Source organism: Rhea americana, unplaced genomic scaffold (assembly GCF_003343005.1).
Source record: "Rhea americana isolate MKP2758 unplaced genomic scaffold, rheAme1 scaffold_267, whole genome shotgun sequence".
Classification (NCBI taxonomy): Eukaryota; Metazoa; Chordata; class Aves; order Rheiformes; family Rheidae; genus Rhea; species Rhea americana.
In genome coordinates, this window is record NW_028186387.1 from 753626 (window position 1) to 780804 (window position 27179).

At 40.7% G+C, this 27179-nt stretch overlaps 1 protein-coding gene across 5 annotated transcripts in view; it reads right to left on the reverse strand.

The window, feature by feature from the left end:
• Window positions 1–383: 383 nt before the first annotated feature.
• ECPAS (Ecm29 proteasome adaptor and scaffold) overlaps window positions 384–27179 on the reverse strand; it is a 64990-nt gene continuing 38194 nt past the window's right edge. For 3 of the 5 annotated variants that reach the window (XM_085307878.1, XM_085307877.1, XM_085307880.1), the window contains exons 24-49: window positions 26348–26471; window positions 25192–25337; window positions 24125–24179; window positions 23231–23345; window positions 22238–22303; window positions 21882–21999; window positions 19821–19988; window positions 18863–18942; window positions 17922–18027; window positions 16650–16697; window positions 15529–15650; window positions 14223–14373; window positions 13302–13367; window positions 11429–11518; window positions 10851–10917; window positions 9859–9950; window positions 9701–9767; window positions 9273–9464; window positions 8221–8429; window positions 7682–7725; window positions 6951–7143; window positions 6184–6325; window positions 5459–5564; window positions 5178–5266; window positions 4116–4187; window positions 384–3232 (exon numbers count right to left, since the gene is read on the reverse strand). In XM_085307878.1, coding sequence (XP_085164004.1) covers window positions 3093–3232; window positions 4116–4187; window positions 5178–5266; window positions 5459–5564; window positions 6184–6325; window positions 6951–7143; window positions 7682–7725; window positions 8221–8429; window positions 9273–9464; window positions 9701–9767; window positions 9859–9950; window positions 10851–10917; window positions 11429–11518; window positions 13302–13367; window positions 14223–14373; window positions 15529–15650; window positions 16650–16697; window positions 17922–18027; window positions 18863–18942; window positions 19821–19988; window positions 21882–21999; window positions 22238–22303; window positions 23231–23345; window positions 24125–24179; window positions 25192–25337; window positions 26348–26471 — 2868 coding nt within the window. In that variant the 3' untranslated portion in view covers window positions 384–3092. The other 2 variants (XM_085307879.1, XM_085307881.1) reach the window with 2 other exon arrangements.

The following is a 27179-nucleotide window of genomic DNA, read 5'->3' on the forward strand; positions in this document are numbered from 1 at the left end:
GAGAAGAAGGCAGGGATATGAATGAATTTCCTTGACTGAAATAGTTTAGAATTGTTACATTCTTGAACAATAGCTATTATTTAAATATTTTCGGTTTTAAACCCTCATCTTCCCTTGAATACAACCTGCTAGGTTGAAAGAGACTGAGCTGTCAGCTTACAAACCACTTTGCACTGTTGGTCCTCACCAAAGTGAGGACCTCACCAGAGTACTGCTTCCTTTAAATTAGTGGCCTGAGGTATTCATCATGAAGTACAAACACCAACACCAGCTAGGTCAGCTTAGAGCATAACACACAGGCTTGCTTTGAATTTAGAATAGAGAAATACAAGAAATATTGAAACTAGAAATATTCACAAGAAAAAAAAAAAATCACCAGTTACTTCCAAGAACAGGTCATGCATCTTTATTTATTTTTTACCTTTTTGGTAAGCAAGAGGGTTTTCTTTCAATCAGTCCATTTACATACTTCAACAGCCAAGTACAGATTGCAGGGAATTTGATGGAGAACTTGCAACATTAGAAAACTTTTCTGAATGTACATCCATTTAAGCAACAGCTTGTAGGTTAGGAGTGCTAGTGTCAAATCTGCACACCTCACTCCAGGTGTACAAAGCAGCATTGCAGCAGCACAGGAAACACCCACACAGGGCAAAGTAGTACAGTGTGTGTTTTACATAGTGCAATCACTTTTAGAGGAAAAACTCTAAGAAGGCCACATTTTTTTTTTAATCTTGTCAAGTTTACAAATAAGAGGGGGTGGAAATCAGACCTCTGGCTGAATTAACTCTTGCAGGTAGGTTTTGTGTATAGGCACATCCTTCAGAGAATCTCTGAATCTATCCTGTAATTATGAAAAAAACATATTGCTTTGTGATTCAGAGAAACCTATCATACCATCTCTAATCTTCCTAACAATCTCAGCCAGAGCTGTTAATTCAGCTGGTTTTAGATTTCCCAGAATATGCTCTTTGATACAKTTTAAATCCCCAGTAGAGAAATACAAGTTGCTATTGACCACTATTAGAGTTATTCTATTCATAGTCATTTGACCATATTAGGCATTGCCTCTGAATACTCCAGTCCACAGTGACAAATCAAATTACCAGAGACTCGAAGAGTCTTGCTTTTCTGTAACTGCAATGTTGACCAATACCAAAAAAACAAAACAAAACAAAAAACAAGTCAAACTGCTACAGCAAAGCATCACTGGTAATATTGATCTAATACAAAAACTGAGCACTCATGACACTACATGTCATGATGACCAAGATTTTAAAGATACCATAAACTGATTTTCCCCAGTAAGATTAAAATTTACAACTGTGCTTAACAGTTCAAACTGCATGTAAACAAAAAACAGCTCCCTGCAACAAGGTGTAAATCAAAATATTATAGCACCATCTCTCAGCACCAAAAGGTTGCTTGCTGACCACTTCTAGTACATGATGCATTGTATCTAGTATATGATGCTGAGGTTTCTGCTACAGAAGTGCCACAGTGGGACAGATCTGCCCATTTTTGCAGAAATTTCTTACCAGATGTGCACAAATTTACATTCTTCCCATCCATGAATAAAAATCAGACATCTAAATAATTACAGTACTAGAAACACTGAATGGGAAATGGCATCTGAGGGAAAAGTAGGTACTGTATACCTAATTCTAAACAGGCATGGAGGAAAGGTAACATTACCAGAATAACTCTGTGCCTAACATCAAATTTGAGGGAAACCATCAGAAAAGAAACAAACCTTTTTCTGCTGAAAGCTATGGACATAATATTCTCAACACTAAACATCTTATTTCACCACCAGCAATTCACCATCAGCAATTCACCTCCAAAAAAAGCTGTATACATGGGTCAGATTATGGTACAGGGKTAACTTTACACTATTAAAAGTCTGTTGTTATAGTGGTCAGGTCTTGTCTTTTGTCTGAGGAGAGGAAAAAAGGGACAGGCAGCACTCCAAGTTAATGCAAATATGTTTTTTCTTCTTAAATGCAAATTAAAATGTATTTGCTAGAAACCAGCATGAATTGGGCTGCTGTGAAATGACACATGACTCAGTTTGTTACATCTACTGACAAGTCTAAATCATTACAGATTTCCAAAGCAAGAACAGGGTTACAAGCATGGAGAGAGAGGAGAGGAGGGAAAAAAAAAAAAAAAAAAAAAGTTACTACTATTAAGAAAATGTTTCATTGCAAACTCCAAGCACTCTTCAAAAAAATACCTAGAAAAGACTCCTTAACTTTTTCCAGCAGTTGAGGAGTGTCCATGCAAAACAATTTTGAGAAGAGCAGTGTTCCACCCGGGCTCCAACAAGACCCAAACCACTTGTCCCATACAGTTCAGTAAAGTGCTCTCTTGTGCATCCTTTCGAGGAAAAATGTCCTCATTTAAAGACTGGGAAGCCAAGAGTGCTATCTGGGGAAGTCTCAGACTGCCCATTTTGAGGTTAGAGAAAGAGGGAGAGAAGTTACAGTACTCTGCCTTTCATAACCCAAGGGCAGATGGGCTGCAAGGGAGGAGCAGACAGGACAAGCAGAAGTAGATCTGTCCACTGAAACCGTGTCTCTGCAAAGCCCCATCATTTTTTTCTTAAAAAAAAAAAAAAAGACTTCAGCAGAGGCAGCTTTCACTTTTTACAGATAAAAGAAACTAATTATGTTGTAGAGTCAGAAAGATTCAGTATTTAGACACCAAGTAATACATATCCACACACAAAGTGAAAATCAAATATGCCTTTCACTTCCCAGTGCTGGTGGGTTTTCAACAACTTCTTTGAGGAACAAAGGGGATCTGAATAACATTCTTTTTGCCTATTTAAAGAAAAAAATGCATATTGAACGCTTTATGTTGCACACTTGCGAGCATTCTAGGGCAGATCAGAGGTATTTACAGATATAACAATAACTAACCAGTAGCTTAAAAGAGTAAAAATAACATTAATGGGGAACAGAATTTAAGGCAATTTTTATTTTGGCCAAGAATGATGCGTGCTACAGAGTAACCTTCATTTCCCCACTCAGTTTTCAGACCACTGCACTTTTTGTTTTACATGGCACTTCATAGTTTGTCTTTACAACTTAGTCAAGATTTTCAAGTGTTTTCTTCAATGTAAATGCCTTCTCTCGTAGCTCGGGTCTGCTATCTGATGCCATTGTGGACAACGAACAAATGAGGTGGCTTCTGCTTTCTGGTGTCAGGCTTTCCCACTGTTTAGCTTCTGTGTAGATAAACAGAGAGAGATACTGGACTTGAATACTAGAATGTCAAAAAACCCAACACACTTTCTCCATCCCTGGACAGACTGGACTGCTCCACATTACGCTTTCAAGCCATATTGCTTGAGGAGAAGGCTACCAAAGAGACAGCCTCCACTGGGCACACTGGTATAGGCGCCATCTCCTGCACAGGGAGCTGTGCCCATTTAGACCAAGCTGAACTGTATTCTGTAGATCTGGAGCATGCAAAAATTTCGCTTCACAGTTGCTTTGTGTTAYGCAAGAGGAATGAGAACCATTTTCTGCTAGAATAAAGGAAATATGCAGGGCAAAACAGATATCCAAAGGAATGCCTGCTACAGAGCAACTGCACATTTATGCTACGAAGACCTAAACAGATTTATTCTCTCAGGTCACTTCTGCAAAAGCTGAAGCTCTAAATTGACAAGGAGGAGTTAGGTTTGGCACAGGAAGAGTAAAAATCTTTTCTGCACAAACAAAAGCTCTCCTCTCTATGAAGCCTCAACATAATGCAAAATCTGACCTTACAAAACGTGAACGGTTGGAAACAGCCAATCTAACTCAGTCGTATGCGCTCTCTCTGAAACCCTCCTTGCAGGAACTCTTCCCCACCCAGGTGGGGTTATTAATAGGACTTTAGACCTTGACTTTATCCACAGTTGCTTCAAGCCCTAAGTTTTCCCAGTCCCCAACCACAAAACTCCACACCCCAACCACCTTTCCATAACTACATGCACACAGTGCCACCGTCCAGTTGGGCAAATTGGCAGTAATGCCACCTCTCCATGTTTCCAGGTCATACAGCCATGTATCGCCTTTCCCAAACACTAACTTTCCCATGTGGAAAGATGTGAAGATCCTCACCATTCAGTTTGGTGAACAGCAGCTGTATCACAGACAAAGCTTCTGTTCTTATGGATGTGTAGTTTTTGTTTTCTAAGGGAAAAAAAGAACATTCAGAAACAAATGCACACTAACTGCACAAAGAATAGTAACCACTGTGGTCTCAAGACAGCCTTTTTTTCCACTGCTCAGAGTTACTTTGGGCTGTAGTGCTCCCAATTAGTCATATTTATGAGTAGTAAAGAGTGAGCAAATAGTTTAACATTAAGCCTTGCACATGGTCTCTGCATGCCCGCAGCACTACTGTTCCTTATATTGAAAGCAAAACATTGGCATAACTGCAGCATGATCACAAAATTTCTGTGCATTTTGACTTTGCTTTTGATAAATTGTAATGGCTATAAACCATCCAGATTTCAGTAAGAAGCACTAAGTGAGGGTATATAAACCCTATACAACCAAGCACCAGGCTAGTCTTTGAAAGTTTTGGTGTCCAGACCTGCAATTTTGTAAATACCTCACTCCATTGCAAGCTTAATAGTTAAAAGAAACTCAACTGTCCTATCTTTCCATGAAAGGCCTCTGGATCTGTAGTCTTATCTTCCCATGAAAGGCCTCTGAATCTGTAGCTACTTGTAACACAGGTGCTCTTATGGCACCAGAGACAAGAGATGCATGTGGGTATGCAGCAATTTTTGGCACTGTCACAGTCATAGCAGGAAAAGCAGGAAGACTGCCTCAGTAACTGACCCCAGGACTGTCAGCACTGTGTAGGGAGCACTGTGGAACCTGTATATGCTCTCAGAGAGAGCACAAACTGGCTCAAAGTCTTGGAGCTACATGCTTTGGCTGCCTGAGCAAGTTTTGGGTATTTCCAAAGCAATTTACCCAAGAAGTCTGAACTTGGGGAGCAGAAAAATATTGCTACTGCAAAATCAAAATAATCACTGCACAATGCAAAGGAGGATGAGGTATTATCTCTGACAGACCATGTTTATCCTTTCTCTGCCAGCTAGCCTTCAGAAGAAGAATGTATTAACAAGCAATTCATCATCRACCACAAACAGGGAAAAGTCCATTTACCTAAAGAATAGGTGATAGATGAGCACGTCTCCAACAATATTCCTGTCAAAGCCACAGGGTCTGAGTGCTCGTCATTGAACAGCAATAACCTGCCAAACACAAAAATGCTGTCAGACACCCTGTGTCATTGTGAACAGAAGCCTTTCTGCATATCTGCTCAGCTTCCTCTCAGAAAACAATAACTATCATTGCCACATCACCACGTCTGCCACAATTTCACAAAACAGCTTGAAGTGCCAAAGAAAACATACATCAAGCCAGAGTGCAGTTAGAAGAATTACCCTTGAAAGTAGGCATTCATCGCCTGTAGCACTCCAAGCTGCACTTTCCACGTACTGAGTTTCAGACGCTCACACATTAACTTGCAAAATTCTTGTCGATAGCAACCTACAGAGAAGTAAGGACATCATTAGGTTACACAGAAGAAAAGCAGAAAGAAATGTTTCTTGCTCTATCTCAAGTGCTTCCTGTACTGTATTCCAAGTGACATGAAGCCACATCTTCTAACAAGTGACCCTAAAACCCCTCACCCATCTAGGCAGGGCAACCTTCTCATTAACAAATACTGCAAAATGAATAGCTACACAGTACATTCTGACATGTTAAATAAAAGCAGCCTGATTTTTCAAATCTATGTAGTTCCTTCACCTTGTAACCAGCTTTGATGCAAAGTAAATGTAATCAGCAGAATGAGGCTTTTGATAAGTGGGCCACATCAGGCACCCTGCTTTAGAGGACAATGTCCTAAAGGTTTCATCATGTCTCTACAAACTCAGAATAGTTCCATGAAGTGAACAGAAAGGAGTTTACCCAAGGATGGGCTACTCTGTGGGAAAGATTTTGGGGCAGCTTTCTCACTGAAGACCTGAGAGCATGCTGCAAGCTGTAGGCAGTGAAATCCTACAGCTCCTCCCCATTCTTCCACATGATTAAGGTTTCCCTCTACTCTGTTTTTATTTTTAGGGGAAGATAGCATGATTCAAGAGWGTTCACTCTGCTGACTTACGCTGTGTCTCTGGGCTCCTGGGCCAGGCTTTACCTAGACTCTCGAAGGCACAGATTAGGGACTCCATCTGCATCTCTTTCTCCCTCAGGTCCTCATCGTCTTCATCGTGCTTTAGTGAACCTGTGCCCATGCTTTCGGAGTTCTGTGGAGGCCATAGGGGAAGGCATGTTTGACAGTGATGAGGGCAGGCTAGCCAAAGAGTTCAGCTTAGTCTTCCCTTGCAGTTAGTGCACACCGATCTTTTACATGTTCAGSATCCTCAGGTCACACAGCACAGGACTCCTTGGCCACTAGCAGCTCTGACACTACTGGCTACCTACAGAAGTGCACACCAGCCTCTATTCTTGCATTCAAACAGCTCCCTCTGTTGTGAATGTCTGATCTGCAGAGCACAGCAGATACTCAATGGAAGCAGACTAACTAACAGCTTTCTAAGAGTCTCCTGCTGTCTCCAGAGCAGACGGGGAATCAAATCTTAATGCAGCACTTGACACCACAGAAAGGAATCTGCTTAGAGAGCAATTGGGCTAATTCAGAAGCTAATTCAGAATTTAGGTAGTAGTTGTAACCCTCCCAGGGTTCACCAACAATCTGGTATCAAACCCCACCTAAGACCTGGTTGAGTGTGGGGTATTCCTCCCATCAGCTTCTCCTTCCGGACAGAAGCATAGAAAACTGAAGATGTGCATCTAACACCATCAGCTGGTTTGTCACTGCTTGGGTGTTTTGTTTTGAAAGAGGGAAAGCCCAAGAAGCTGGACTGTCACCTTCTTTATCATGGGAAAGATGATATCTGCCAGCTCCTGGAACCGGTCTTCCTTTGTTGCCTGCAGCACCGAAGCCACACAGCGCAGCGCCACCATCTTATACTTCAGGTTCTCTTTCCGACACTCTTTCAGAACAGCCTGGACAACCTCACTGACAGTGGGCTGGCCAGGCACAGTCATCTGCAGCTCTGCACTGAAACACAAGGAGCACAGAGATTCAGACCCCCATTAATCACATCCCAAACATAGCTTTTCCCACAGACAGCAAGCAATCCCCATGCTCAGGCACAGGGCAGTCTACCAACAGCTATAAGTAAACTTAAATTCTGGAGCACTTTTACTACATCTGTTCTCCCCCACTTTTCTTTCCCATTCTTCCTCACATACTTTCAATGCACTCTCCCACCTCACCAGTCTTCCTCCTCTTGCTCTTTCTTCTTAGCAATTCTGGCCTTTCATCCTCCTCCTCCTTGCCCTAATTCTACCATTCAGCCCCATAAGTCCATCCACAGCATCTTTTGCTGTTCCCATTCCTCATCAGTCACCCTCGTAGACAACACGAGCAGAGAGGGACAACTCGCTTCCTGATGGGATACCAAGGCAGTGTTAACAACTTTATACTACTTCTTGCCTCCTTGCTGGAGGAGGCAGTCTCCCTAGCACCAGCTAGGGCAAAGAACCTCCTTTCTGGGATCTCACCCTGAAGGTATCGTCTTTTTCAAAGCACTTACTTGCATGTGGAGACAATACTGGCAATGGCCTTTAGCAGCTCCTCCTGCAATCAGTAAAACAGCAAATTAATAAAACACTGAGAAACATTCCCTCGCCAAACGGCACAGCACTGTTCCACAGTAATATACTCTGCACTCTCCTGTGAGGTTGTGAGGAAATATGCCCCTGACACCAGACAAGAGAAGGAATGTTTTCCTCCTGCCACTTTGGACATGTTGCTGTTTTCTCCTTTATTCTGAATCAGTCTTGATTTTTCAGCTATGCTGATTGGGAGTGCAAAGGGGCCTTGCACTGCTTCTGAGTGCAAGGTAGCCCTCTTCAAGGCTAGATGACAATCCAGCTCTCAAAGCAATCTAAACTACACCCCATGCTTATGCTTCCTGGCATTTTTATTTCCACTAAACACAGGGCAAAAGCCAGGCTTCCTAGGTTAGAGTTCCCATCTGCTCTCCTCTGCAGCCCAGAACACTGCATCTTCTGCCTCAGGGACTGAATGCTGGTGCTCAAATCAGTCCTTTAGCACCAAACTATATTTTACCTTTCCAGTCCATGTTCTCCCTGGCAGGCCTTGCAGTAAGGCAGACARCACTATTCCTAGGTGCGGCGGTACCAGAGAACCTGTCTGTTTGGCAATTGATGCCATGGCAGCTGCTCCTTGTGCTTTCATCTTCCAAGACTGGGACTGCAACGCTTTCTGGGTAATGAGTATCAACTCCTGCATGTACAGTCTGATACCACCCTGAGTACCTGCAGGACAAACAGAGGAAAACTGCAATCTTACCACAAAAAGGAATAAAACCCTGATCTTACAGAAAAATAAACACACCAAAAAAAMCCACACAAAACAAAACGGACCTATAGCAGTCAGATTTCCTTTCTTTCTTTTTTTTCTTTTTCTTTTTTTCTATTTTTTTATTTGGCCAGAAAAAAAATGTATCAGTAGGCCCTTCCACAGGCAAAGAATTCCTCCAAGGCTGACTGAAGATGGGTTCTGTTTTCTAGGTGCTTCTAAAGCACCTGAAGAAAATCTCTAGCATGTCCCTCATTCTACAGAAACTGGCAATTGTTTTACTCCTTTTCTGAGTAAATACAACCTTTTTATAAGAACAGATCACTGGTAACCTTTTCCGGAAGCTCCTTTTCCACTCCCAGGGAAGCAATCTGATGTCTGGGGACCAGATCCCTTCTCTGGGGTCAGAGAAGGAACTAGCAAAGCCATTTCACTATGCATTCACATCTTTCTCTTCGACAGAAAACATGGCAAGGGAGAGGTCAAAGTCCCCTAAAACCTCAGAGTGTGCTCCCTTTTAAGGCTGCTGCCAACATTTCCAGACATGTCTGGCTACTTGCAGCAGGATATGGCCTGTATTACAGTGACATTAAGTGCCTCTATTTTAAAATACTTATACCCATTGTGTTTGCGTATCCTCACATAAGAAGTCTTTAGCAAGGAAGAAAATGTAAATAGGTTTCTAAAAGTTCTTGCCATGAATATTCTGTATTTCCAAAGTGAATTTCCAGGACATACTTCATATGTGCTTCATACCCTACATGCCACAGAAAGTTTCTGCCTCCCTTTCAGCAACTTACCAGGCACATTTTCCTGCCAAACTTCAGTCCACAGAGTAGAATCTTCTTTCTCTCCTTTCTCTTCATCAGAGACCTCGTGCATGCCAAGAAAAGCCAATGGCAAGATGTGTTTGGCATGGTTCTTCACTACATCTGGGCTGTAGCGTCCAATAGCATGCACAGTTAATGCACAGCTTGTTCTGTAAACAGGCTCTGAAGAAGCAAAACAATCACATTGTGTGGTGATTGGGAGGCAAGATTTTCATTTCATAGCTTGGTCGGCCTCTTGAGAAGTAGAGGAAAAGCACAGAATTGCATACTGATACATGAGAGTTCTTCAGCTAGCAAAACTAAACATTGCAATACAGAAATATTTCTTTACCAGTTTCTGCCATGACCTCTCTTTTCTGCACCATACGCCATAACTAAATATTCACAAAGCCACATACCTTCCTTCTCCATGTACCAACTGCCCAGTTTGTGCAGCAATTTCTCAGTGCTACTGTCCCGGGAAGTCTGTAAAAGGGAAGAGATTCAAATCATTCAAGCACTTGTTAAAAAATAAATAAAAAGATAATAATTAAAATCATCTTTAATCCCTACTCACCCGGACTAGATGCCCCATAGCAAAGGCAAAAGACTTCTGTACCACACTGTTACGATCAGCCAAGMCACTGAGCAGAGCACTCATAAGTTTGCCTGTTGGAAGAGGGAACCCAGACTTCGCTTTGTCTGCAACAGGTTTTTATTGCTGTGACAAGAACTAACAGCCTGCATTTTAACAGACTTATGCATTTATACATGCTCTTTTCTCATGTTTGCTGGGTCTGTCTGGTCCTTAATAAGTGCACATCATAACATAGCTCATAGTGGCAAGAAACCTCAGTCTGCACACCTCAACCAGTGACATTCCTCTGATATGGGCATCCCTAGCTGATCAGTGTTTTCAGCTGTACTTGTTTTGCAACAGAAAGAGGATCTTCTCTATAAGGAAGAGACTAAGATTACACTGTTTGTCAACTAAATCCAAATACAAGAACTAAGGTGTAAGAGTGAGGACCTTCCTGCCCATGACAGAATAGCTCCGTTAGTGTTGASAGAAAGCAAATTTCTTACACGTACTTATTTTTAAATGATCCACCCATTGGAATGGGACAAGCAATAGGTATCCTGGCTTATGCTTTTAAACAAAGGTTGACACATTGAGAAAGCCACAAAAAATGGTTTTATACACTGGGTCAGAAGTGCATTCCCTGCTGGGTAGCACAAGTTGAAGGACATGCGCTTATTACAACACTGCACCAGCACAGGCATTGCTAGCCTCTTCCAGTAAGATCTAAAGAGAGATTTCAGCCTGTATGTCTTACGGTGTGCTAGGGAATTCCCTCAGCTTTTCCCTCGGTTCCTTCAAGTTTGATGGAGGCATTTACCATTACAATGATTTACCCCCAAAGCATGCACAAGGCAGCTTCAAACAGCTCTGAGAGAAATACACACAAAGATCATTACTGTGAAATGAGGAGCCAACGGGGAGGAAATGCTACCTATAAAAGAACAACAAAATCCACTTTAATGCTTTATGCTAGAAGTGAGTCTTACCTGAATAAGGTGTTAAATCCTGGGGACATTGTGTGGTTAATGACACAATTACACTGGCACAGCCTCCCTGGAAGATTACAAGGGGAAACAAATACAAGAAAAAGCAACATTAGCCCCTGGTACTACTATTAATACTTGCTGTGGTGCTAGATGCCCTTGTGTGATACTCTAGATCAACCCACCTTCTGCGTAGATATAAACAGAGTCAGTGTTAGAAGTGGCTGAATAGTTTATAACAAATGAATTATAAGAATTGAATTAGGAGTAAAAATCTATCAGGACCACACTCAGGACGGATGGTCTTGGGTGATTCAGAGACATCAAGGAAAACATTCTGCATGCTGCTTCCTGGGAATCTGTCTCAGAACAGGCATGTAGCCAAGAGAAGGTTGATGTGGCACAAGTGTAAAAAACAGCATGTAATGCAGATGAACTGAGACTCAGGTCTAAAATAACTATAGTCTGAATGAGTTAAGCTGTCACTTCAAAAGAGAAAGTGAAAGGAAACATATTTAACTTGAAACTTCATTGTTTTTCCCTTTCCATTTCCAAGCAATTCATTAAAATCACAGGCATACCTTTGTGCCAAGGCCTACTCCACTTTTGATCAGTTCGCAGAGCCGAGGAACCAGCTCACCTAGGATGGATGCATCCAAGTACTGTAAGCTCTAGAGAAAGCCAAAGGACAGAAAAAATGGTAAAGCTGAAACACAAAAGCTAATCTGCTTCCAGTTGTGGGCTACCTCTATTTCTGCGTGCTAGTGTTTGTTGTGAGAGTTTGTGTGGTAAGAAGGGGACCATGAGGTAGCTTATACGACGTGCCACTTCCCTTGTCTCACTTCTCTGCCGGATGATCTGCTGAAATTCAGCAGTTGCCTTGTTGGAATGGACATATTTCACCTTTCTAGAAAAGTGAAGTAATACACTAGCAAAAACTCCTTTTTGGGGGGAGGAAAAGCAGAGATGCAGAGGTGCAGAAGTTTTAGGACAAAACCCAACATTTCCTGTTTCTGACTGCAGTAACCTAACGTAGTTGAAGTGAAACTACTCAGACTGTTTTTAAACAGGTCGAGGCAAACAAATGGAAAAAAATGAAATAATGTACAGCAGAAATGTTATCGGTATGGTTTCTAATCTCCTGTACCAAAGATGCTAGTGGGCAAAACAAAAAGCCTCAGATTACCAGCCATCTGTGTAGTACTACCTGCAGACTGGAGCTCCATTCTCTAGCAAAGCCAAAGATTATACATCAGGTGAAGGTAACTCCTTCTAAGCTAACCCTCTGAAGTCAGCTCTCCTGCTACATCCCCCTCCTGCACTGGTAAGGCAAAAGGAGAAGGAAATAGATTATAACCCAGAGGTTGTAATCTACTCCCATCTCCCAGGCAGTCCCCAGATGTACAAGAATAGAGGGGAGGGTGCTTGTGAACCAGAACATCTTCATGCTGCTCTAAGGAACTGTAAAATCTCTCCCCTTCCATGGGAAATCTCAAGCAGTGATGGTCAGGGCAGCACATCTGTCCCCTGTGGCTGGGAGCAGGAGAGGTATGGCCAGCACGAGGGACAGCAGCAGCTGCTCTGGCCTGCAGCAGGTTAGTGAGGACATTTTTACACAGAGCCTTTCACCCACACGTGCTTTACAGACTATTTATAGAGAGCTCTCCATGTGATACCAAAACACAGCTCCCTCTGGCACAGGGAGTCCTAGCAGCTCCAAATCCTGTTAGACATGGAAGGGCTTTTGCTGTTACTTTTCTGTAAGTACAGGAAATGAAGAACTGCTCTTGTGGCTGTGCTTCACCCAGAAATGCTCAGGTGCTTACACATCACACCTGTTCCCATGTCGCTGGCTGCTGAAAAGGGGAAAGGTAAAGGACAGGTTCTTACACATAGCTGTGAGCTCTGCAGTACAGTCTGGACATCAGCAACCCCACCACTGGCAGAAAACTACAGTGCCAAGTACTAGCTGCTGACAGGATTTTCAGTGAAATCGGAGTTTTCTCAAAAGTCACCATGTGAAACACTGGCAAGACTCAAGTGGTGATGTCTAAGGCACTAGGAACCAAGGCCTGAACAGCACCTGTCCTAAGAACAATGGCTTTATTATTATTTTTTGTGGAGTAACAGGGCCAAAGATGAGAAGTGGCAGCTAGCATAACTCAGAACCAGCTGGGTTATCCAGAGAAGAGCACTTGAAAGATGCCCTGTTCTTCAGATAAGGCGGGTTCTCAGGTGGAGAAACAACTCCAAATGGAGTCACTCATTTACAACTGATGTGAGGGACAAGCTGCACGGGCAGGGTGAGAAAACTCAGTATCTGAAAGATGGACAGACATCAACAGGGAGATGTGACAATAAAATAGGGTTTGAAGAGGAATCTGGTTAAGGCTTTACTTTGATTCCTGCTATCCTACAGGAAACAATAAACAGGAACCCTCCTGAATTACTTACCATGTTAATCGTTTCCATCATGGGAGATGACTTCACAGCACTAAGTCGGGCACTATCCATTGCAGTCTAAATAAAATAGGAAGACGATCAAGGACAAAAGTCAACCTGAAGTCAGTGGAAATGTCAACATGAGTTACAGCTAACTTTCTCACAAATTTAAACCAGAACCCGTTTCAGACATATGAAAACAAGGCACCATTACTCCTACAGACCATGAATGTTTCCCTTCTACAGAGGGATGGAAGTTGTAGGTGCACAGGAGCTGAATCGCACACTCCTGCCATCATGAAAATGAAAACAAATGAGAACAAAAAAAATGAAGTTAGCTCATTTTGCTTCTGAGGCGGATTTCAGTCCCTTTCCTAGGAAACCGCAACCGATTAACATCTTTAACATCTTTTAACAGCTTAAAGGATGCAATAGTGAGAACACCTCACTCCAGCCCATACTGCTAATGCATATCTTCTAATTTATATTATAAGAAGTCCTGCAGCTAAATCCCTTGGAAGAACAGAGCAAAGTTTGATAATACAGGTGCAGTACAAATAATAATTACAGACCAACTCTTCACTTCTTCCATAGTTGTGTTTGGAGCTCAATTGGTATTTGGCAACAGTTCTTACTGCTATTGCTCTTAATTTTCTGAAATACATGGATGTGTAATGTAAAAAGAAAAAAATTCTTGAGCCTCCCCATAAAACAATTCATCCAGTCATATTCCAACGACTATACCTCACTTTTTACAGAATTGTAAAAGAAATTTTTCAGTGACTTTTAAAGTGACTATTCTTCTCACACCTTTTGAACATTTCTGAGCTATATTTGCTTTTTTCTGTACATGCCTACAGAGTGAACATATGAAGCTCTAAAAATCTTTGTCTCTCCCCTCTGCTGATACTTTTCCATAATAATTGCACTTACTTTCTCCTGATCTGTTGCACAAAGACTCAAATAATTGAGAACCTGAGGCTCCAGCACACTCAAGGACTCCAGCAGGGCTGGGATAAGTTTTGGTGTATGAGGTTTCAGCAGAGACCCAGCACTTTTACTGATCTTCACAAGAGTGTTAATGCTGTAAGGAGAGCAAAGAGAAGGTCACCATCAAAACCTACAGACTTAGCTGAAAAATCTTTTTGCTCCAATTCAGTACCAACAGAAAAAAACAATTTAGATGTCCATTACACAAGGACAGATTTTCTTGAAAACAGAAGTCACTGTATATTTTTCTGCTTAAGCAAGATCATATCTAGACTCCTGAGCCTGCATGGGAACTATTCTTGGCACAGAAATTGCTTAGTTTGGCAAGAATGTAACAAAGGGAGTGGCCAAAGAGAAAGATGCAAGAAGAAATAACATTTCTTCATGTTTTAAAGTAGTTTCAGGCAAAGTCACCTCAGAAATAAGTCTCTACCCAAGAAAAACAAAATTACAACAATCTGTTCAAATCTCACTATTTAGGTTCAGACTAACTGCATCTCTCCGGCCGCAGTGTTTTGACAGCATTTCCAAACATTCAAGAGGAATGAAACGATTCAAGAAATACATACTGATTTGTTGGAAGTATTTTATAATTCCTGAATAATCATGTTCAATAAGAGAAAATTATTTTTGCACGGACCAGTTATACTTCAGGTCTGAATCTTGCAGCTTTCTGTCCATCAAGTAAAGGAAGTTATAAGCAAGGTTGCAAATTGACAAGCATATAAAGATCCTAAATGTCAAGGGACCTCAAACTGTTACATAATATAAAACTTATTTGAACTGTATTACCAAGTGACCTCTGGAATTTGAACTGCTGTTACTCAGAACCAGTTGTGAAATAAGACATGACTCTTCCATTTACAGAATGAAGGAGAGCCTTAAGCACAGAAGTCTCCTTGCAGATCAGTTTACCAATTGTATAAAGCCAAGAGAATTTCCTGCTGAGATTCAAATCCGGGCATTTGCAAAGAGGTCAGATACTACAAGGTAAAAATTTAAGACTAGTTAACCTTGCTGCCTTTTTTTTTTTTTTTTTTTTAAACCAGACTTTCTGGAGAGAGAGCTGAGGTTCTCAGCACTGCTGTTTGAACACAGTAAGAAAAGGAAAAGAACAGCTGTTTGGGGGAAGAACTTCTGACTTAAAAACACAAAGCACATTCTGTGATTCAAACAAATAAACTGGGTTCCCTCACGACAAACCGTGTGCTCATCACCAGCTAATTTACCAGACCCATGCAAAACTAACCTGAGAGATCGGACTTCAGTGACTGTGCTTACTATTCCTTTGTCTAAGAGGCAAGGGAGCAATACAGCTATGGTCTTCTGACCTGCTGCTCCTTTAGATGGATCACACATTTTCACACAGACCTGGCGAGAGATGAGAATCAGTGTTGCATGCATATCCAAACTCCTCTCTCATATTACATTAAAGTACCTTCTGTCAGACAGAAAAAAGTCATAGCAAATACAGGAACCTCTCACAGCCAAATTCAGCTACACCATCATTCTCTTCTCCAAGAATCATCAAAACATTGAGCCAAGTTCCTAAAAGGAACTTCACAGCTATGGTCAGCTTCCCAAGAAGGCAAATTCAGACCAAACAGATAAGAGAAACTGATTCACAACTTGATCAAGAGATGGACCACGTGACCTTCCAGGTGAGAGACAGCCTGTCTCAGCCACATGGATTCAACTGTTCAAGGCAGAGCTGCCCGGCTCAGATCAGAACAGATTGATATCAGCGGCAATGTTTTGGAACTGGATCACCACTTCTGCAACTGACATTTCATACAGCATGTATTGCCAAAACTGTGACTTCAAACACAGCTCTTCAGATATGTTTGTTTCCACTGAAATAACTTTTTCAGAGGAATACCAAACAAAACATGAAGCAATGTGTGTACTACACCCAAAAAATCTTGCGGTGGCAACAGCATCAGAGAAAACAGTCCAGACTGGATTACTGAGTTTCAGATCAGTGAGGTTCCACTGTGTTTGGTTAACTGCACTCTGTTCCAGTTTATATAAAGTGTCCTTAAATCTCATGCCCAGCAGAAAAAATAAGGACATCAAGGACCCATAAAAGCACATCAAGAATTCAGTATCTCCCTCTTGGGATTGCACAGAATGTAACATCAGAGTTGCCTCAAGCACCAGAACTCCACCAATACCAAAAGTACAGAAGTGTATGGGGTCAAGCCTATTACAAATGCTTTCTAGTGGATTGTTCTGTTCATCACTGCATCTCATACCAGAAATCTTTTCAAGACAACAGAAATGTCACTTCTGCAGAGATGGAAGTGAATGATTATCTGATACCACAAACACCAACCTCTCCATGCACAAACTTTGAAGTTATATTTTTACCTTACTTATTGTTTTTAGAGCTAGTTCTGCTGCTTTTCGTACAGACTCCTAAAAAAAAAAAGTCAATAATCCATTGTTAACATTGTTAGATCTTCTGTGTAACAGTTCTAATTTATAGACAGATAGTACTGACAAAACTACATTCATGGCTAACACACAATACCTTCTAAACAAGTCTAGTCTTTAGCCCACCTAGTATGAGGTCTGTTCAATGCCCAATCCATTAAAAGTGCTGCCTGACACAATGAGGCTGTCCTCACTTTCATTTACATTTGCCTCTGCGGCGTTATTTTTGGTTATCCTCCCTGCTCCCTCCTCCAGTCCAAGAACTACACAGCCTTCTACTACAAAAGGAAGTACATAATCCTTTGTGTATACTTTGTCTCGGTAAACTGCTTTTTGCTTAGTGGTGCTTTACTTTACTGAATATCTAAGGATCAGAAAGAGACTAAAAGCAAACACCAAAATCTGTGCTGGTTTAGCAGCACGTGACAGCAACAACATCCAGTCACCAGACTAACTTTATCTGTACTGATGAATTAAGGCAAAGTTAGTAATATTCCTAAATGCTAGAACATAGTCCCCTAGACTGCTGCCTTCTTAGACGGCTCTGAGCACAATTCTAGTTTGCCCCAAGTACACTATCCCAAGCCATTTCCAGGTAAAATTCAGAAATTACTGTCCCAGGGACTTTTCCCTATAGGCAGTCTACAGGCAGCTGCTCTGTTTTGGAGGGTAATATATTTTACTAGCACAGCATCAGGATGTTCTGTGCCAGCTGGCTTCTGTGCTCAGGAACATTTATGTACACTAAATTTACTAATATGGAAGCAGCTGTGTTGTATACAGTGTGCTTTACAAATGGCTCAGCACTGCTTAAGCTTGAGCTGGAAAGTCTGATTCCAGGGAGAACATGGTTCAAACCTGGAAGGACCTAAGGACTCCGATTTCATTCCTGCAATGCTTTTAACAACACAGACAGTCCAAAATAAATACTTCTGTCCTTACAGTTAAGCATATACTTAAGAATTCTTTCATATCCAGGAAAGTGCTGAATGTGCAAGAACAAACATGTTAAGGATGAAAACTAGGACTTAAAGGGCAAGGAAAGGCAAACTATAAGAGGCCTGAGCTTGTAGTCTGCTTAACAACCAAAACTAATTGGCTTCAACTTGGCTTCTCAGAGAATCTCTTTTCAGTGATCATTTAACCTCTTAAAATACGTGAGTCTGATTTTGTTGGCAGTTTCTGCTGAATTATCACTTCTTTTACCTTAATGTCATCTTGCACTCTAAACAAGATTTCCCAGATCTCTGGAAGTTTGTCTATAATATCATCCAAAGGTCTTCCTCTTAGTAAGTCATTCAGTGCTAGACAACTGCAAATAAGAAAATTTTATTTCCATTAAGTGGTGTATTTATTTGATCTCAGGTATACATAAACAGATTTTTTTTTAATATAAGAGTAAATGGTTTTAAAAAACCCTGAGAAATGCATTTTACATTCCTTATTTTCACCAAACCATAAACCTACTGCTATAAGAAAGCCTCTTTTAGAAGAGAAAAAAAAACATTCAGCCAGACAGGTGAAATCCAGAAAGTCATTCTAATGGAAATTCCAGCTAACACAAATATCCAGTTATGATACTGTTTCAGATTTATTTTCTGTAAAGCACATAAGAAAAGCACAACAGTCTAAAATCTGCAACTAAGATTAGAACAAATATTTTCAATACAGCATAACTATAAACTAAAACAAACAAACCATGAACAACGTCATACTAAAAGGCATCCTACTGCCAAGTAAGTACATATGCAGCCACATCAATTCTAACTGCAACATTAGCAATTCTTTGGGTTCAAAGATAGCCAAGAACTTTATGACCAGAAAACTCCTCCCTCAGGGGATGTTGTTTCATATTACATTCAAGTTGCACGCAGTAAAAAAATCTTTAGTTTCAGTGAAATAAATAGCTTCAGGACTGTATTGCACTTCAAGTGCAGACTGCAGGACTGGGCAGGAGGTGATACGTGATACGTGTTTTTTTTTTTTTTAAAAAAAAAAAAAAAAAAAAANAAAAAAAAAAAAAAAAAAAAAAAAAAAAAAAAAAAAATTTTTCAAAGAAATCCTTTTATTTTTTTATTTCCCAATTTTTTTTTTTTTTAAAAAAAAAAAAAAAAAAAAAAAAAAAAAAAAACTTTTCCAAGCAATACCTGGATTCTCTGATCCTCCACAGATTGCTGGTTAGGCTGCTGATTAAGTCTTCAAGAATTTCCTTCATATACTTATCAACCTATTAGGAGAAAAGAGTATAATCATAAAACAGGTATGGATGACATGTCCCAGTCCTGCACCATAAGGAAGAAAGGCATTTTGAACAACATGCTTTTGAGTTACCAGTCACATCAAAGCTGACCCTGCACAAGCTTATTCTGTCTCTGTTTTAGAAGTGCCTTTCTCTCTACTGCTTCAAGCTCAGAGTGTGAGAGAATACATTGAAAGACTATGGTCCTTTCAGTTCTTTTTCAGCAGAAGGGTTTAGAAGCAGTAGCAAATGATGTATCTCATAAGAAAAGCAGTTGCTCTTTGATGAGGAATCAGAGTCAAGGACTTCATGCTAAGATTGGCCTTGCTAGGAAAGAAGATTTGCAAATTCAGTTCCAGACTTTTCAAAGCCAGAGGAAGGGAAAGTCCTGAAAACCACTTATTCCTGAAACTTGTATTGGAGCAACTGTTCTCAAACTGATGGGACAGCTTCTTCCCATGAGCTTCTTCCCACCTAACACCTGAAAAAACAGATTTAGATGGTCCTGCTCTGGAAACAGCATCTTCAGCTATAAAGATTTCTAAGAAACTGCTCATAATCATTATCACAAGTGCAGAAGACTCCACTTTCAGCTCAGTATTAAGTTATTAAGCTTGAACATCAGCTACACAAAAAAGCTCTGGAATATCCTGTCACATACAAGAGGCAACACAAAGTTTCTGCACATCCTCCACCTTGTCCTTTGATTCCAGCATCTCTTGCYCTGCAGGACAATGTCTCATCCCTTTCTGCAAAACCCTTCCTTTCACTAGGTAAAGTAGATACTACCTTCCCATGACAATCTCTGTGAGGCTAACAGCAAGTCCATAACTTTTGCACTCTAGTAAGRCTTGATATTCGCTCACCATTGACTTGTCAGTGACCAAGGCGTTCCATATGCTGGTCATTGCCTGTCGAATGCCAAGGTTGGGGTCAAACTGGTAACGGTAGAGCCGTGGAAGAAGTTGGGGCAAAAACGGAGCCAGCTGTTCTCCTGCCTTGGTAGCTATCACATTGAAACCAAAAGCTGCTCCCTGAAATGACAAAAGAACTTAAATAGAAACAATCTAGTCACTCTAGTGTTGTTCCTGGGCACACCACAGTCAGTAGCAAAGCTCACTGACAGTTTAGGTACTAAGATAAAAGAGACTTAAAGGGTTAAAGTGATACCAGAATTAGCCCTAGTCAGTGCTACAGTGCCACAGTAATTTCAAACATACTATCACACAGAGAAGAATATACTGCTCTCATATTTCCCTTTCTTATTTCAAGACGTCTTGTTTGATACCTTTTGCAAAAGAGGTGGTAGAGAATTAAGACTTGGATTTGAGTAGGTTTTTACAAAAATAGTTTAAGAGACTAGTAAGAGCCAACCACTGGTTCCCTACAACTCATCTGCATTTAGAAGAATTGGATACTTTAGGAATAATTTAGAAACTCAAAAATTAAAAGTAAAAAAGTAAAATGCACATTCTCTAAGTTCTGGGAATTATTATTTTGCAAGTGTCCATAGTTGCTTTAAATTCAAACATTCATTTATATCTTTTTCTACAACAAGGCCCCACTGTTAACGCAATGGGATAAATACTTGCCCATGGAATCCTATGGGAATTGGCAGGATAACACAAGAGGAATTGCTCAGTGGCAGCAGCACAAAGATTGCCTCTAGGGACTTCATCCACACTGCCTGACTTGCAGTGTCAGAGCTGCCACTCAAATCCCACTTTAGGGATTCACAGAACAGGATGTACTTTCTGGGTCACAGTCTAGAAAATGAAGACTAAAAAAGACAAATTCTACCTTTACTTCCAGTGACCACCATTGTTGTGAGGACTGAGAGGCTGCAGAAAGTGCAAGGAAAAGAGAGTAGCCCTGTAACTGACTGCCTTGCACGAAGGGTCAGACCACAGACCTCCAGATATTCCTTCCAAATTAGACATTCTACAGTTCATTCAAAAGTTGAAGCTCATCCTATACTTGCTGAGTGGATTTTCCTGACACACCCTGGCTTGTGAAATCCTGTATAATTAGGAGGGACTCAGCTGCACACTATGCCTCTTGGAGTCCCAATGCAGAGAGAGGGAAGTCTTAAGAGACAAGCTGACTTGTTAGACTTTGGACAAAAGTTAAAACTGAGATTTGCTTTTTGCACTAAGTGTCAYTGCCAGAAACTCAAAATCTCAGGTAGGGCGAATGAACGCTACAATATAGAAGATATAGCCTACCAGGATCTTGCATGAAAAGTGCACTGCTTGATTACAGAAACAAAACAAGTTYTTGTACACTTAGAAAATAAAACCAATGAAAAAAAAGGCTGGCCCCAAGTTAGATATCTGCAATCGTACACAAATTTTAAAATTTATGATGCTACATTTTTGCAGGAAATGGATGCAATAGTATATTGGTTTTGGAAAAGATTCCAGCAGCTTAAAAAAGACTTGAGCCATCTGATAAGTTAAAAAAAGGACGCTATTTGGACAACAGTGGTTAAACTGGTGTCTTGGGAACTGGGCTTCTAACCGCTTGCTCCTGATTACTTAGTGCTCTGACTTCTTATGTAAGAAAGCTCATTTTTTCTTGCATCTGAAAATTCACCCAATTTTTAAAATACTAATTTACTGTGTGAACACACCAGGACCTGGCCTCTAAACATTCCCAGAAGCAATAGGAAATGATCACAGTAGATTCAAAATGGAATGTAGGATGATTTGAACAGTGTAATAGCAACATTTTGTTGCAAGAATTTCAAGTAATCTTAAAGCTGCTTCTTAGACTGGTGAACTTGCATTAGATCTGAAACCAAAGTATCAACACAGAAAAGCCTCCACAGGCAGTTATACATGGCCCATACAGGCAGAGTTAGAGAAATGCGGTTTGTTTTCAGAGTTGACAGAGGGAACAGAAGGGGTATGAAAACAACAAATTACCTTCCGAGAATTCCACATGGCATGATGGTTGGCCAGGTTCATGAATTTGTACACTAGATCTGGCTGATTAAGATCACTAGCCAGTGAACAAAGCTCCTTGTACGTAGAAAGACCTTGACTTTGGAAAACAGAAGGAAAGTTATCACTATTTTTAGCTACGGAAGTGCCCTAATATCTGCAGCTATAGTCAAATCACAGCCTAAAGTGAACAGAGAGAAGTATTTTATCTGTGCTGCAAGAAAACAGTTCAGGTAATTTAGAAAACAAGCAGTGATGACTGCTCATGGACTTGATCTGTATGAAAGGGAACACCGTTTCAGGATGTGTGCTGACATTGAGACTGCCAGTAAACTTACCCATCTGGAGTTTTGCTCAGGCCACCCTGAAACACCACAGTTTCTCCAGTCACCTCATGTTTGGCTCTGGTGTTAAAAGAGATCCAGTATTAGCTTTGCCAAATCCTCTCTGAGAATGGACTGCACACTATAGAACATGTGAATTTGTTTTTCTCTATTAATTCAGTAACCTACTGTTCTTTAGGTTCCAGTCCTGCAAAAAAACATACAGGTGTGCAAAACCACACACACTGCTAGGAATCTCATTAACCCTTACCATATGTATTATTAAGGAGAAGCTGCGGAAAGATAGGGTTTTGCTGTGCAATGAGAAAGCAAAAGTTAAAACACAGATACGTACAAAGAGAGCACATCCCTACTTTAAAAGAAAAAAAAAAAAAAAACTAGTTTCTATTCATCTCTTCCTTTTTGTACCACTAGAGCCCCCCACACTCCTATCATAGATTTTTGCCATTCACAGTGCCACACCCACACTGGGTTAGCCAGGAGTAGGCTGTAGGAGTAGGATTTCCAGCACTGATCCAACATGATTACTAGCCATCAGTCTTTTAAGACCAGCATCTTTGTCACTAAAACAGATGAGTGACTTAACACTTCCTCAGCAAAAGATACATTTCAGACACAAGGCAAATCCCCAGTTCTGGGGCACTCACATTGTTTAGACACGTTGTTGCAAAAGGCCACTGACCTTTGCAATCACACAAGGTAGCAAATAGGGAATCCATCCAAATCAAAACCAACTTGAACTGCTTGAACAGGAACAAATCATTACTTAGAAGGTTTGCTGAACTCAAAATGGAATAAAATTTGGAGTAACTTTAGTCACAACAAACCCTAATCTAAACTGAGAAACATCCCAGTTCATTCATCCATGTGGACATTGGTTTCCCCTGCCACATAATCTCTCTCTCTGCACAAGACAGAAGTACATTTCTGTTCCCATCAGACACACAGATCAAAGTACTCTCTTACTATGTTCTGAGCTTACCATACCTTTTCCCAGTCATAAGGTTATCAACAAGTGTGGTGACTAGCTCTTGCTGATCCTGTTCGCTTCCTAGTTCATATACCAGCCCAAGACCTTTTGAAGCAATGTCTTGACTAAGTTCTGCAAGAGATTTTTAAGAAGTTGAAGAACATGTAGGTAGTAATAAACAGATTCCAACAAGATCCAACTAAAGTAACAATCTAGGAAGTGGGAGCTCTGTGCTGCAGTTCAGTTGTCCGATTTAGAGCCGATCTATTCTGGCAAGAGACAGGCTCTGGATTCTGAAGCAGTAATTTGTTCTGAAAGCACACACTTCCCTCACCCCCACAATATTAAGTGATATCTTTTTGTTAATATTGTCACTGCTCACTTTGAAATAGCAGAGAGTGTCCAAAGTGCTATAAATACTCTGTTGAAACACTGCTGGCCTCTGAACAAAATCCAGTGAAGGTAATGCTAATATCCTCTTCTTTGACTTCCATGAGCTCTAATTAGGCCATCAGATGCCACCTCTTCCACGAGCTGCCATGGGTGGATTTTTGAGATTTTTTTTATAAAGAGGGCTGAGAGTTCCTGTCTATGTGGAACTCCATCAATATGCACAATGCTGCCTAACGCAGAGAAGAGGCATTGAACAGTTTGTTACTACAGTCTGCAGGGGCAAATGCAGGAAAAGATTTCTGCTACAGTAGCTGAGAACAGAGAAAAGCTTTGCTTCTTGTTTCTGCGTGTAACAGTACAAAAGGAAGCATTCCTTTTATTCCAGATGTGGATGCTTCTATAGACATCTTTTAACCTTGGCTGACAGAGGGTGTGTGCATGACTGGCTGTTAACAATTCCCTCCAGTCTGTTAGGATCCTACAAAAAGATAAAACTCCTAAAATACAATAGTACTTACCATCACTATCTGACAGAATTGAAACAAATGCACCTTGAATATCCTTGAGATGAGACTGAAAGATGAGAAAAAGGACATTATTTCTATTTCAGCTTTTGCATCTTTCGTCTGGTCTCAAGGCAGGTCTCTAACAGACAGACAGAAGTTATTATATCAGAGGAGTTGCCTATCTGAGCTACACCTAAGATAAGAACTATCTTCCATTCACAGAGGCAAGCAACAGCCTTACGGCAGCTCACAAAACATTAAGTTACTGGCCCAGATTCTACAGCTCCCATGCCATTTACAGATTATACACTTTATTTTTGTCATCTAATACATGTCAGTAACACACAGATCATAAATCTGGCTTACAGCCAGACTGGGCAGTCCTCTACTTGAAGACACCTTTCCTCCATGCCCAGACTAGAGGTTTTGGCTACCTCCTGCAAGATTAATCATTTAGACAAGCATAATACAGGGCAAGGTTTACACAGAACACTAATTTACAAAGTATCTATCTTCTCAAAGCTCTTTATCAACTACTTGCAGAGCACTGCCAGAAAGTGGTTACGTGGCCCCATCACAGACTATAGTACCTCTGTACTGGGAGATGACATTTTAGTCGGGAGTACTTGATTAAATCTCTGCATAAGACCTTTCACATTTGAGAGTCTCATCACAGACAAGCACCCTAACTATAAAGTTTCATCAAAGCACACCAAAAATATTAAGTTCAAGAAGGACTTAAGAGCAGAGCTGTGATAAACTCTGAAGCAAATGACCTCTTCTTCACAAGGAAAGATATACTAGCATTTCATCTTATAACAGCTATTTATACCAACATCAGACTGGCCTGAATGTAAGTCAGATGTTTACAAATGTGGCAAACAGCCCTACTCATAAGCCAACGAATATGCTCCCCTAGAACCATAAGCCAAGTCACATCGCAAAGGACCTCAGCAAGGACTGAAGCAGCACGGGGAAAAGGGGGAAATGGAAGTGAAGGGTACAGAAGGTACTTAAAGGAAGTGAGGAGCAAGAGCAGGGAAAAGGAACCAGTGGTTGGAATAAGGCATATTTCTTACCTTAATTGCTTTGTGGGTGCTCAGCTTCTTCACCATTGACAGAAGCCAGATGCAGGCTGCCTGTCTTACATGCGGATTGGGGCTGATAATGTGCTTGTTCAAAATAAGGTCTAGAGCCCAGGGAACCACATCATTCACTTTCAAATCTGTATGAAAGAAAAGGGGTAGGGGAAAGAAGGAGCTGTCACTCTCCACACACAGCCACACTCATTTTTAATTTCAATATAATGTGCAAAAGCAATGGAAACCTAATCGGCACACAAGTACTCAAGTGCCTCATGAGTGTTCAGGTGACATCTTCACCTCTACTTATTCAGGAAAAGCCTTCTCTAGAGTCACTGGAAAAAAAATTGTCCTGGGAAGGAAAAAAAAAAAAAAACACTGAATAGCGGCTTCCTAACCCTTCATTAAAGTGTTTCAGAACATATGGCCAAGAAGCACTATTTGGACTATGTAAGATTCACTGGACAACATTTCATTGCTGGGAAGACTCAACATTTCAAAAGCAAATGCAAACTCTGAGTTCTAAACGTGGTCAGGTTTGTATACACTTGAGGTTTAAGATCACTCTTACTTAAAATGCTAAGCATCTGTTTCCCAAGCTGAGGCTGATATTTACATCTGTCTATTTTGGAGCTAGCATTTTTATCATGCTCATATTTTAATGGGGTCAGAATCTCAGTCCATAAACAGGTTACCCAGAGTCAGACAGATGTGCAGAACAGTGAACTTCATGTAAGTCTTATTAATCACATCAATCCAAGTTGCCGGAAAAAGACTTGAAATTTAATCTTACCACCCTATTTTCCAATTCAGGCTTCAAAATGTTTAAAATTTGTGCGTTAAATTTGAAACTAATTCAACGCTGGAAGCTACAATGAAAAAATTAAACAAATGAAGTGTCAAAGAGACAAAGTGACGGGATTTCATCAAGAAGCTATTTAAACAGCAAGTGAAATAAAGTATTCTACCCTTTGACTAGATGGACTTGAAGCGGTAAAAAGATGCATAAATAACCCAGCATTGCAAAACACAGAGCACTGCATTAACAAATGCAAAGCATTTCTTACTTCCACTATTATGAACCAGCCCAGTGCTGAGCCAGAACAGTAAGATTTTGTTTCTCATTCCAGCCTTCTGTATTACGATGGCCTACCTGGAGGAGGGATATATTCCTCCTCTGTGACTGTCCATGCATCACGTGCAGCCACCGAGCTGGTTCCTACAGCAGCACTGGTAATAGCTTCACCAACAGCGAACTGCAGTTCTATTTGTTTGGCCTGAAAAAACACAAGAGAACCTCAATGACTGACAGTACTTATTTAATAAACAGTAAAACTTCATATTTCACAAGACTGCAGTATCTTCCCTCTGCCCTGTTTTTCAGCACCCCTTTGCAGTAAGGTCACATTGATGCTGAGCTTTTGAAACTACGTAGCAGCCCAGTCCCATTGAAATTGATGTAAACCATCCAACCCTTCAAAATACCTCGTGAGAGCCCAAATCCCCACATCTGTTTTTACAACACTGCTCCTACAAAGCATTTGACAGTCTCTCTGCAAGCTCAAGTTAGAGAAGAGAAGGAATTGGGAAGACAAGATCAAAGTAATACAAACAAAAATAGAAGTGATAACAGGACTGCCAGTTATCAACAAAAATTACTGTGACCTTGTTGTAGTAACCAGTAGTATAAGATCCTCTGGCAATTTTATCCAGAAGCGGATCATTGCTAGGAGAGGAAAAGATTTGTTTTCCATAGAAGAAAAGATAAAGCAAAAATTTTGCTTTGTTTCTGTTCTCTTTACATTATTGCCCAAGACCCTCAGGAACAGAATGTGCAGAATTCTGCTACTTCCTGCCATTATTTATGACAACTCTCTAACCATATAAACTGGTTTTCACATCAGCTGAGCACCTTCTAGATTGTTTTTGCTTTCTGTGGAAGCAGAAAATGCTCAGGCATTTAGAGACGTAGGCCCAAAACCTCT